This window comes from Eptatretus burgeri, chromosome 13, assembly GCF_056783735.1.
Source record: "Eptatretus burgeri isolate ZD-2024b chromosome 13, Ebu_testis_v1, whole genome shotgun sequence".
NCBI classification, from domain to species: Eukaryota; Metazoa; Chordata; class Myxini; order Myxiniformes; family Myxinidae; genus Eptatretus; species Eptatretus burgeri.
The window spans coordinates 76,329,649-76,343,604 of NC_140973.1; the positions used below are offsets into that span (position 1 = coordinate 76,329,649).

Consider the following 13,956-nt stretch of genomic DNA (forward strand, 5'->3'; position numbering starts at 1 on the left):
ACAGACACAAACACAGTGTATATATATATATATATATATATATATATATATATATATATATATATATATATATATATATATATACATACATATACAGACGCAAACACAGTATATAACTATATATATATATATATATATATATATATATATATATATATATATATATATATATATATATATATATAGACAGAAACACAGTATATAACTATATAAATTATATATATATATATATATATATATATATATATATATATATATATATATATATATATATATATATATATATATATATATATATATATATATATATATATATATATATATATATATATATATATATATATATATATATATATATATATATATATATATATATATATATATATATATATATATATATATATATATATATATGTACATACATATACAGACGCAAACACAGTATATTACTATATATATATATATATATATATATATATATATATATATATATATATATATATATATACACAGACACAAACACAGTATATAACTATATGTATATATATATATATATATACATATACAGACGCAAACACAGTATATAACTATATATATATATATATATATATATATATATATATATATATATATATATATATATATATATATATATATACATATACAGACGCAAACACAGTATATATATATATACATATATATATATATATATATATATATATATATATATATATATATATATATATATATGTACATACATACAGACACAAACACAGTATATATATATATATATATATATATATATATATATATATATATATATATATATATATATATATATATATACATATACATATATATACATATACAGACGCAAACACAGTATATAACTATATATATATATATATATATATATATATATATATATATATATATATATATATATATATATATATACACATATACAGACACAAACACAGTATATAACTATATATATATATATATATATATATATATATATATATATATATATATATATATATATATATATATATATATATATATATATACACACATATACAGACACAAACACAGTATATAACTATATATATATATATATATATATATATATATATATATATATATATATATATATATATATATATATATATATATATACAGACACAAACACAGTATGTAAATATATATATATATATATATATATATATATATATATATATATATAGTTACGTTTGAGGGGGGGGTATGCATTCAAAGGGTAATTAGGATGTTTAATTAGGTATGCCATGCTGTTCGAGTGTACCAGGATCTCGATGTAATAAGTAGCAATTCAGTGGTGATAAGTTGTCTAGTAAATGTCCATTTCTTCAAGGGGGAAATGATAATTGTCACCTAATTAGATAGGGACATGGGATAGGGTAAGTGTGTCTGCGTAAACCCCTTTTAGTATTCTCTGGAGGCTTGCCGTGACGTCACAGGACAGTGCTGCGGATGGCTCCGCCCCGTGATCACAATTGGCGGAAGGCGATGGCACAGGGCCAATAAAACGGCTCGATTGGAAGTGACGAGGACGGGAGGATAAAAAGGCTCTGTTCGGGGTCGAAAAGGAAGAGGAAGAAGATCGGGACAGAAAGACCGTTTTTTGGGGTGGAGGTTGTTGTGCTGGAAGCGTGCTTGTTGTTGCACTGATTCGATCCTGTTTTTCATCGTGTCTCGAGGCCTTCCTGAGCCTCGTGCCTCACCTTGGTTGGCGGCGGGGGTACGGGGTCGAATGGCGGGCGGACCTGCCTCCCTCTCCTGCTCGCAACTTGGCGCCAGAACTGGTTCCCTGGCGGCTGTGAGCGGACTTGGGCCAGGACCAGGAGGTCGACAGCGCCACGGTGTCTCCTGCCCCCCTGACGAGAGCAAGGCCAGCTCGTCCGACGCCAATCCAGGGACTGTTGCGTCCACACCACGGGCCAGCCTGACCACCAGGAATAGCTACGTTGTGTGTGTGTGTGTGTGTGTGTGTGTGTGTGTGTGTGTGTGTGTGTGTGTGTGTGTGTGTGTGTGTGTGTGTGTGTGTGTGTGTGTGTGTGTACCTGGCACCTTAGAGGGTTTGAGATTTGTATATTCATTGGAATTGTCTGTGTTTCCCCACGCCCGATCCCACACCATCCCGTCGAATCGCCCCGGATCCCTCTTCTTGCCGAGTCTTGTTATTTCTGGTTATAGGAATAAACGTTATCAACTCAGTGAAAAGCGACTTGTGCCACCTTCCTCGTCCCGTTTGCGGTAGAGCGATTGAAACCGCCATCTTTGGGTAATAAATAAATAAACCGCCTCCATCGTTTCGGCTCATTCTACGTTGGCGGGACTGTTCAAGTCCCGTGAACGTCACATTGGTGTCAGGAGTGGGATGTTCGAACCCCTCTAAATTATATTTGGTATCGGGAGAATATACCAAGATTAAATTCTCGCCACGAATTGGAATATAAAATTACTACAGAAAAGCGCAAGAGCGCGGGAAAATTTTGGCAGGATTTTTAAAATTTAAATTAATTGGCGGCAAACGGGACTTCTGCACCATGGCGGATGTGCAGATGTTTGAGGAGGAAGGCCACGTGTCTGGTAGCGAGTCGGGGGAAGAAGGGAGAGACGGGGGTAGGGTTGGAACCTCCCCCATTCTGAGCGTGGACCGTGCTTCATCGCCCGTAACGGGGCCGGCAGCGCCGGAAACCGGTGCGATGTCGATCCAGACACTGTTGGAACGTTTAATAGCGGACATGACGGTACAAATGGCAAATCAATTCGTGACACAGAGGGCAGAAATGACATCAATTGGGGGTAATGGGGGTACAGTTGGGTGCACGGATTGATTTAATGAGGGATGAATTGGGGGAAAAGATGGAGAAAATGAAAACTGAGATGCAGGAGTGTGTGGAGGTTAAATTGGGAGAAATACAAAGTAAATTCGAGGATAGATTGGAGGAAACAAAGGTAGAAATTACATTGGAGGGGGAAAATATACGGAAAAAATTGGTAGATAAAATTGATGCAACGAACATTCGGGTTGATAAAGTGGATGAAAGCCTGGAACGTCATCGTGCCTGTGTGGATGCTCGTATGCAGCTGCAAGTTGAAGAGTGGGGAGAGCTGAGGAAGCAAGGGATGAATTTGGCGGAGGAGGTAAAAGGATTGGAGGCTCGTTTGGACGAACAAGATAAAATTATGAGCCAAGATGAAGTCTTGGATAAAGGCCTGGTAGAGCCGTCTTTTGTAATTAGAGTGTCCAGGTTGGTTGAGGAGCAGCTACAAACTCGCGACGGAGCCTTGGAGGAGGTTGTGCGGGTCCAGAAGATCCTGTGGGAAGAGGTAAATCGGTCCATTCAACGTTTGGAACAGGAGGCAAAATTGACCCATGAGACCCTCACCACAAAACATCTTTGGCCACAGTGGGCTCCGAAATTGGATACGCAGCCACAAGGGTGTTTGATCCCTGCGCTGGATTCGGACAAGGGAGAAACTGAGAAGCGGGCCACCGTAAAAGTGATCCCCCTGGTAAATTTCGACGGGTCAGGGAGCGTTGAAGCTTTTCTGACGCAATTTGAGTGCATTTCCCGACTAAACGGGTGGAATGAGCGGGAACGTACAGGGAATTTGGTGGCAACGTTGCGGGGACCAGCCGCAGATGTGTTAAACGTGATCGCGGAGGGGATGTTGACCAGCTCCCACATTTGCGAGGCGTTGAGCCGTCGGTTTGGGTTCGCAGCGAACTGTGATCTGGTGCGGGCCCAGCTCCAGCACCGCAGATTAAAGCTGGGTGAGACAGTGCAGGAGCTGGCACAGGACATTTACCAATCAGTCAGGATCGCGTATAGGGACCTTACAGTGGAGGCGTGGGACAGACTGGCACTCAAGAAATTTTTAGCTGCTCTTCCTGACCCTGAGGTCCGAGCGCTAGTGGAGCTATAGGATCCACCCACCGTGCACCGAGCGGCCGAGTGCGCGGCCAGGCTGGCCTCGTGGAGTCGGCTGGGTCGGGTGCCCGAGAGGCCATCGGTGACGATCCGACAGGCGGAGATCCAGGATCAGGGAGGGGGGCTGGGAGAAATTGGCATGACCCAAATGTTTCAGGAAATTTGCCAGAAACTGTCAAGTTTGATAAGGGGTAATTTGGTAGTTGATGCGCCAAAGCGGCGGGGTCCAGCCCAGCCAATAGAGCAATTTGATTATGGCCGAGGGGGTCCGGAACCGGAAGAGACATTTCACCGATACTCACGGGGGCCTTATATGGGGAGTTGTTTCCGGTGCGGGTGAAGAGGACACATGCAACGATATTGCCGGTACCCGGCGATAGAGGGACCCTCCAATAGACTTTTAGACTCGGAGAGGGTGAATCCTCCTGCTGAATCACCAGGTCTATCCGAGATGCCCTTTCATAGGTCGGGTCCGGAGATCACTGTCGGGGGTCGGGGAAACTAGATTGGGCTGAGCATATACGGCCATGCTCGGCTGCTGAGATTGTGGCGAAGTGCCCTCCTTTGGTGAAAATAGTGAATTGTGGGAAAATTGGCATGGGTTTGTAAGTGCTGCTGGGTTTTAGAGTGACAATAGGGACAATGGGTAATTGGTAACAAAGCGGGCACGAGTGGCTGTCCAATGGCTGGTGCGTGGATCGGGTGAGAAGTGCTGTGTGAGTTGTTTCAAGTTAAGAAGTGAAATGTATGGTGCACACATTGATTTTTTATTGGACATGGTGTGGTAACAGGGAAGGTCATGGTCGGTGAAGTGTTAGAAATGCAGGTGTCACATGTAAGGCCGATGGGGTGGGGGAGTCATGTGGGTTTTGTGGGTGGGGATGATGTGCTTGTCCACAGGGATTGCTGAAGCTCACGGTGAGCAGGAATTGCGACCCCCTTCAAGGAGATTCACCCCTGGTGGCTAATGGTGACAGTGTCTGGAGGTAACTGTGAGAGGGTCTGGTTGGGCGACCAAGGCGGGTAGGACCTTGGCGACCCAGGAAAGGCCAGAGGAGCCAGTGAGACCCCTTCCAGAGTGTTGTACGGGATTAGAGCTGATGGCTACCAGGGGGGTGGGAATCAAAGGGAGCGGGGCGGAGAAACGTCCGGGTTGGACTAAAGCTTACTTGTGGGCATGGTTGCACCTGAGATGCCCCCATCATCTTGTGGGAACCCACCCCACGGCCATGACGGGATTCAGCCTGCATCATTAAAATGGGGACCATGACCTAGAAATGTGATGATGACCATGGTGTGAGTGTTGTGAAGATGTGTGAGTCCCACTCGATCCCGCACAACTTGACATGTGCAGCAAGGGCATGATGTCCGCGTAATTTTGGGGCAAGCAAATTTGAAAATTGGCTCCCCAGGTAACGCTGGGTCTATTAGCATCCACTGGGGGAGGCGGTCAAGTGTAAATATCCTGTGAATAGTGTCGTTAAGGCTTAGAGTAGGAATGTAAAGTATAAGTGTTGTGTTTTTGTGGAACCTTTTGTTTCCCCTCCCCAGATCACTGGAAGAGTGTTGGGCAAGAGCGATGATCCAGAGGATGGAGTGCAACTTCGCTCAGTGCTCTCATGTGATAAAATAAAATAAAAAAATGAACGATTGTTTAGGCGAGGATAAGGCCATAAGGGGGTAGTACATTAAGCAGGATAGGTAAATTAGCTGCGACTCGCTGCCCATTGCCCCTCCTACTTTATTTCGTTAGGTTAATTAGGTGTGAGTCAGTAAGTGTTAAGGCTGGTACGGTAGCGCCTGTGATATACCTTGCAGGAGCTGCGTTACCAGAGGAGGGGGCAGTGTTACGTTTGAGGGGGGGGGGGTATGCATTCAAAGGGTAATTAGGATGTTTAATTAGGTATGCCATGCTGTTCGAGTGTACCAGGATCTCGATGTAATAAGGAGCAATTCAGTGGTGATAAGTTGTCTCGTAAATGTCCATTTCTTCAAGGGGGAAATGATAATTGTCACCTAATTAGATAGGGACACGGGATAGGGTAAGTGTGTCTGCGTAAACCCCTTTTAGTATTCTCTGGAGGCTTGCCGTGACGTCACAGGACAGTGCTGCGGATGGCTCCGCCCCGTGATCACGATTGGCGGAAGGCGATGGCACAGGGCCAATAAAACGGCTCGATTGGAAGTGACGAGGACGGGAGGATAAAAAGGCTCTGTTCGGGGTCGAAAAGGAAGAGGAAGAAGATCGGGACAGAAAGACCGTTTTTTGGGGTGGAGGTTGTTGTGCTGGAAGCGTGCTTGTTGTTGCGCTGATTCGATCTTGTTTTTCATCGTGTCTCGAGGCCTTCCTGAGCCTCGTGCCTCACCTTGGTTGGCGGCGGGGGTACGGGGTCGAACGGCGGGCGGACCTGCCTCCCTCTCCTGCTCGCAACTTGGCGCCAGAACTGGTTCCCTGGCGGCTGTGAGCGGACTTGGGCCAGGACCAGGAGGTCGACAGCACCACGTGTCTCCTGCCCCCCTGACGAGAGCAAGGCCAGCTCGTCCGACGCCAATCCAGGGACTGTTGCGTCCACACCACGGGCCAGCCTGACCACCAGGAATAGCTACGTTTTGTGTGTGTGTGTGTGTGTGTGTGTGTGTGTGTGTGTGTGTGTGTGTGTGTGTGTGTGTGTGTGTGTGTGTGTGTGTGTGTGTGTGTGTGTGTGTGTGTGTGTACCTGGCGCCTTAGAGGGTTTGAGATTTGTATATTCATTGGAATTGTCTGTGTTTCCCCACGCCCGATCCCACACCATCCCGTCGAATCGCCCCGGATCCCTATTCTTGCCGAGTCTTGTTATTTCTGGTTATAGGAATAAACGTTATCAACTCAGTGAAAAGCGACTTGTGCCACCTTCCTCGTCCTGTTTGCGGTAGAGCGATTGAAACCGCCATCTTTGGGTAATAAATAAATAAACCGCCTCCATCGTTTTGGCTCATTCTACGTTGGCGGGACTGTTCAAGTCCCGTGAACGTCACAAAATATATATATATATATATATATATATATATATATATATATATATATATATATATATATATATATATATATATATATATATATTACGTCACGTTTTACACAAAAATTGTATCCGAGTCTCAATTGAACAATGTTCTTTCATGCATCTGTCCAACAAGAAGACGTTAAAAAACAGATAAAGAGGAAAAAAAAAAGATTTTAAATAACAGCCGAACCTGGTCATCAGCCGAACATGTACTCAGGTGTGTGCAATGGTGACTTTTCACACACCAATTACAACTCCACAGTTTTCCCACACAGCGACGGCACCTGCATGATGATAGAAAATGCCATAACCATCCAATTATTTCACTTTCACATTCTCTACCCCAGCTTGAAAGTTTATAGTTTTACAACACCGCCACCCTCACAGAAGCCTTCCTCATTTCAGCCTTGTGGCAATAGATTTGTTTGTGATAATTTGAGTAGGTTCCGCGTGTCGCATTGGGGCTCCATCTCGTGTGCCCTCATCGCTCCATCTTTAGCAAAGAGAGTTGCTTTGTTCGTTATGCAGTGACGAGGAAGTGGTTTTGTCGAGGTTTTTAAACATTCTCAGAGAATCGAATTGCAATGCCGAAAAGACAGTATTTAAGAAGGGGGACAACTAAGTTGGATGGAGGAGACAGATGGACACACCATCCGTTATACCATTGCTACAACATACCCGATATGTTTAGAAGGCACCGACAGTTCATTCAGAAACAAATATCAACAAAGATGAAAAGAACAAAAGAAAAGCCACTAATTAAGAAATTATGGTAAGCATCGTTGCATAGATTTGTGTGTCTGTCTCTGTCTCTCTCTGAAAACAAGGACCTTCATCAAAACTGGATAAGGACGTGGAATATTCTCGCAAGGGAAGAGTGGCGGTTTGAAAGTGTAAATACAGTACTGTACTACAGTGTGGTGCTGGTTGACATACGGGTTTACTTCTTCAGAAACCACTGATGCTTTGCAGTTGTAGTAGGTTAACAGTGTCGTGACGATCGCGACACCTCTGAGCAGGACTGTGACATTCACGTCAACATGGTCTGCAGGAGTAATGATGAAAAATGAGGACCGATTACACTTTTACCAAAACACTCAATAATGTGTTACAGCATTGCTGTTCTAGACCCGGTGTGCCGTGGGTGCTGTTATACGCATGGTATACTCCAGAGCTGTTGTTATATACCTGGTGTGCTCTGGAGGCACTGTTTTAGATTCCGGCATGCTGAGGGTGTTGCTCTACACCCGGTATGCTGAGGGTGTTGTTCTACACCGGGTATGCTGAGAGTATTGTTCTACACCGGGTATGCTGAGGGTGTTGTTCTACACCGGGTATGCTGAGAGTATTGTTCTACATCCGGTATGCTGAGGGTATTGTTCTGCATTTACCATGAAGAGGTAAATTTGATTGCTGAGGTTGTTGTTCTTTACCTTAAAGAAGTAAATGGGGGCAATGAAGATGATTTGAAGGAATTTATATTTCCCAGGCAAGAGTAGTATCTGTTTGTGCATGAGGTGTTTTTAAATTATTGAAAAAACGTTTTCTTCCATCTTTATCACAGATGCTGCAATGGAGGAATTTGAAGGTTCATCCCTTTGCCGTTATATACAAGGTGGGAAAAAGTTTTTTGGAAGCGTTTTAACAGTGCTTGTTTTTATTAGTATTTTTAAAATACCATTTTGAATGCGTTTTTACACAAATCCTTCCTGGGGGGGGTTTAGTGGGGCAACTTAGCAGAACAATTGTGCATTTTGTGAGGAAAGCACCAAATTTGGCACACAAGTAGCCTATCATATTATAAACAGATTTGGATCTTGGGCCATCTCAAAATTTTTGATGCCAGTGGAAAATGGCTGCCACAGCCATCAGCGGCTGTATTTGAGATGGCCCAATATCCAAATCTGTTCATAATATGTTAGGCTACTAGTGTGCCAAATTTGGTGCTTTCCTCACAAAATGCACAATTGTTATGCTATATTTAGCTAAGTTGCCCCACTAGTTATGAATATATACCTCTCAAGTTTGAGTTGTGAATATTTTATCTGCATGTTCTCTTCTTTAAAACTCTTCATTTTCCTCTTCAATATATACATTTCTTTTTTTAATCCATGGTTCCTCACATTCTACAATTTCCTTCTCTCATTGTGATCTTTTGTTCTCTTGTTCAAACGTTTCGTCGTCATTATCATTGTTATATGTAGTATACATAAAATAAATTTGTTTAGAATTTTAAAAATGAATGATTTTTCTTCGAAATAAAGTTGTCTTTTTTATTATTAGTTGGGAACCAGCCGGGGAGTGGGGTGGGGGGGGGGGGGGTAATACCTAGCGCTGCCCGGCTGAGTGAGCTGTTCTTGGCGGTGGTTTTGTGACGTCGATGTGTACGACATTGAAAATCTATGGAGTTATTGGCTTCATGATGGCTACCTTTTGCCTGTGGGCCGTCTGTAGCACTGTCTGACCCCACATCCCAATAGACACTTCATAGCAACATTTGGTAGCCTCAAAATGGACAGCAGGACCGCCCAGATTCTTGCCTTGCCAGCTTTAAACCTTGCCCAGATTCTGAAGTACCTACACCAAAAATTTGGGGCCTCTAGGTGCTATGGTTTGGCTGTGAAATAATAACGTACACGCACACAAACAAACACACAAACACTTGAAAATATGAATTGAGAGGATTAAGTTGGCTTTCTGACTGTTGTGGTTTTTGTGAGCTATTTGATTGAGGATAGTAATTTATTTTTGTATTTTTGGTGATAATGGCAACGAAAGGAATGCTGCGATCCTTTAATGGAGGTGGTATTTCATGAGGCCTTGTGAAATTAATTTTATAGTTTATGCAAATTTAGGATGTGGCCAGGGGGTACAGTGAAATTGACATAAAAACATTGGGTGTCCCAGAACTCCAATACTACCTGCGCCGAGGGTATTGTTCTCAGCCCAAATGTGCTGAGGGTGCAACACAATGGAATCAAATAACAAAATCTAAATTTATTCGAGAAAAGTTTTTGCAAAACAAAATCGAAAGCTAGCTATATCCATTACTCTGGGTATACATTTGATAGGAATAGGATGTAAAGTGGTACCAGATCCAGGTGGAAGTATTGGAAGGTCCTTGCTCGAAAGTGACTCGGGACAGGTAACTTCAGGCAATAAAGTTGTTGAAGCATTTATGTAGAGCTTCCCAATGCGACAGGTAACCTCATCACCATCACTCAATTCAGGCAGACTGCTTAGGGTCACAACCACTGATTGGGGGTTCGCAGTGCTTTGCTTTGGAGGGATGGGGTTTAAGACATAGAGAGCCATATATTTACAACCAAAGGAATTTATTTACTTTAACAAAAATTGTTAAACATTCCATTGCAAGAAAATTTCAGTTTGGCATCCACTCCACACCCTTTACAGTCATAAATATAATAAATTGCCGACACATGCCCAGTAAAGAACCCCCACCCCCCAAATCTCAAGGTTTTTCTTTACAGATTTGTGTTCACTTTGACATTTACTATTTATGAAGCAAAAACAAGAAGTGGAAAACCACCAACTGGGAGAAGGCTGTCATGTCTGTGCAACAAATAACCAACGATACATGCCATTGTACATCAAATAACACCAATTCACTTTTCAAACATGAAGGCTTTGATCAATGACAATAACACTTCACTGTTTAGGGTCAAAGGGCATATCCTGTTGGTAAATGAGTTTACGGAGAGACAATCACCTTCAAAAACTTACATAGCTAAGATATCTTGGTTTGAGAGAAGACACTGATGGACAGTCAGTGTGCTCGAGGCTTCGCAGCCAATGGTTGGCCTTGGCTGAGCAGTCCCTTTTCCGTGTACAACTGGAAGGCAACATGGTGAAACATATTGAAAGATGACAAAAAAAAACAAAAAAAACATAGACAAATTGCATCTTGCTCATGCCAAATGGTACTTTCAATTTGACCTGAGCTTGGCTAGGTAACCACACAACTGTGGTTTATCAAAAGGTAACGGCACCCTTGATTTTGAAATGTATCCTTCAATTTGCACTAATATAAGGTCTGAACATGTTCATTGTGATGATGGATCAGATATACCAGGGCTGGCAGGATGGCCTACAGCCACTTGCCTTTCAACTGTCTAGCCAGGGTTAGAATCTCAGCCGATCTAGAAACTGTCATCCCGGTGTTTCACAGGCAGGGCGATTCACCAATGTGTGTGCCGTCCCTCAAATGGACGGTAAATGGCCGTCCTGTCTGCTGGCACTAGTTGATGGATGTTAAAGATCCCAGTGTCCTTTGTGAATAGTAGGTGAGCTTTTTCCGGCACCTTGAACAAATCCCAAATTCTTGCCCTGACCTACAGCACAACCACAATCTCAGCCAATGATACTACCCTGCAGCCTTTTGCTGCACACAAAAAAATAAGAACACCAGACATACCGTTGCTGCAGTACACACCAACCACAATAAGGATCGAGAGACCGAATGCAGAGGATGCAGGTTTTGTATTGTCCACAGTTTTCTACGGGCATCTTTACCACCTGTCACAAACAAGCACCTCTTTAGTGACAGCCATTATTGCGACAGCTACAGAAAGACCATCACATGGCATGACCAGACAGACTACGTACTACTCAAAGAGAACAGGATTCAATGGTTAAACAGATTTTCAAGTTTATATCAACACCAGCATTGAACAATGCAATTTAATTTGGTCCTCATGATGAACAACATAAAAATGGGAGATCTAGAGGTTGAGCAGGGTCATTGAGTGTCAAGTTTAATAGGCTGCACGTTAAGTGACAAGACTTGTAACAAGCTGTAACTTCTGCATGACAAATTAACCCCAATTCAGTGAAGCAGAACATGTCTAACACGCTTTATAAAAGTCACCCTAACCTGCAGATCCTTCAATATATACAAATATTCTCCAGAGGGATCAATGCCAGAGTCTTTGTTTGCGTGACCAGGAATGCCTGGCAGAGTGATGTTCTCATAGATGGGGTAGTCATATTTATGAGTGAGTGCCACCTGCAGAGGTAATGGAGAGGGAAAAAAAAGAAAAAAAAAAGTTTATTTGTGTTTCTAATCTTGAACCATGACGACAAGGCAAAAATAATAATAATAACAACAATAAAAAATAATAATACCAATAATAATAACTAATAATCCATCCATCCATTGGGACCATACTCTGTGCAGAGCGTCAGTGCTGCCTAAGCAGACTCCTTGGCTATTGGGCACAATCCTGGACGGGTCGCCACTCCGACACAGGATACCAGCATGCTGGCACTCATTTTGCCGACCTCGGAAGGATGACAGGCAGAGTCAACCACACCTGGTATTAATTCAACAGCAGAGGGGGATTTGAACTCAGGATCCAAGGATCACAAGCCCACCACCCTAACCATTAAGCGAACACCAGGCACAATAATAATAATAATATCAATAATAATAACACCAATAATAATAACACCAATAATAATAATAACAATAATAACTACAAGCCGGTAGGCGGCGATGGGTCGCCGAGCATGGAAACTGTAAGATATTGAGCCAAATGGATGTCATATAGCGGATGGGGAATTACCTTAGGATTATGCATATGAAATCTCATCCAGTTCCATCCACTGATAAACTACTCGATATCCATTTGAATGAAAAGTACCGAAAATGCGGTTTGAAATCGGAAATCCCCAAAGTTCGAGGGGGTGCTGTGGGTGAACAAAGATCTAAATCGAAAATCCGGCTCGATTGTTTGTGCACAATGTATTCCAGACGATTAGTGTGAATTTTCTAGACCATCCGACCATAACCCGAGGAGGAGTAGCATTTGGCGCGAAGGCACCTTCAGCTCTCGCATATTATCGATTTTTGCACTAATTGACCTTTGACCCCTGACCTAAGCGAAATCGGTCAATATGTCCTGAGGCAAAGTTGTAGTACTCATTGAGTACCATGAACCTGCAAATTTTCATTCGTATCGATGCACTCACCTGGTCGCTAGGGGGCCTTCAATTTTTGCCAATTTTCGCGCATACCCTAATTGTAGGGGGCGCTGCGGGTAAAGTATTCCATATATCACAAAAACCGGAATATATTTGATAGAGCATCACCTGTAGATCATTGGTGCCACATTTCATGACCCTACGTGGGATAATGGCTTTCGGAATTGATTTCGCGTGAACGGTACCGATTTTGAAGGTTTTTCGGTTGTTGATAGGGAACCAAAGCGTCCCTAGCAACCATCACAATTTCCAAAGCACTAAGTCATAAGATGTACCCACCAACCGAGTTTGGTCAAAATCCGCCCACGTTTACTACCAATTATGCTGATGCCAAACGAACAAACATCCAAACAAACATCCAAACAAACAGACAGAATTACTGACAATAAGGGTCACCTATTTCGGCGACCCAATAACTGTGAGCAGTGCTGTCAGCTTCCAAGCAGTCAGATTCTGCCATGGCTGTCGGCAGTCCGAATCTGCCGACATGGAACCCTATTCTTATGTTTCACCTGATTTCACTCTGGGAAGCCCAAATCCATCGCCAACAGGAAAAGATACCTGAAGCACCCCTCAACAATCCACAAATTGTGGTAAAATATAGACAGAGGACCATTTAGGGATATTACCCACTCTGATAAAGATCAATTTTCGGAAGCCATTTTACCTTGGGAAACGGTCATTTATATTAGTGTGAAATAATATAAATATAAAATAATAGAAAATAATAGATATAATAGATATAATAATAGATATAATATAATAATAAATATAATAATAGATATAATAGATATAATATATAATAGAAATAATATAAAACAAGTGGTGCCAGGCACAACAAATCCCACCCATTTAAGGCATAAAGTTATTCTTGGGATCAAATTTAAATTTGATACATCCTTAACCTGAATACCGGGCGTAGTGGCGTGCGC

The 13,956-nt window shown here is 42.4% G+C and overlaps 1 protein-coding gene across 4 annotated transcripts in view; it reads right to left on the reverse strand.

Annotated features, from left to right (window-relative positions):
• The window catches only part of LOC147014829 (plexin-B3-like), a 154,849-nt gene that overhangs the window by 52,959 nt on the left and 87,934 nt on the right, over nucleotides 1–13,956 (reverse strand). For all 4 annotated transcript variants that reach the window (XM_085853156.1, XM_085853159.1, XM_085853158.1 and 1 more), the window contains 6 exons: nucleotides 11,916–12,047; nucleotides 11,457–11,557; nucleotides 10,766–10,874; nucleotides 10,114–10,300; nucleotides 7,958–8,066; nucleotides 7,212–7,305 (listed from right to left, as the gene is read on the reverse strand). In XM_085853156.1, coding sequence (XP_085709282.1) covers nucleotides 7,212–7,305; nucleotides 7,958–8,066; nucleotides 10,114–10,300; nucleotides 10,766–10,874; nucleotides 11,457–11,557; nucleotides 11,916–12,047 — 732 coding nt within the window. The remainder of the gene's footprint in view (nucleotides 1–7,211; nucleotides 7,306–7,957; nucleotides 8,067–10,113; nucleotides 10,301–10,765; nucleotides 10,875–11,456; nucleotides 11,558–11,915; nucleotides 12,048–13,956) is intronic.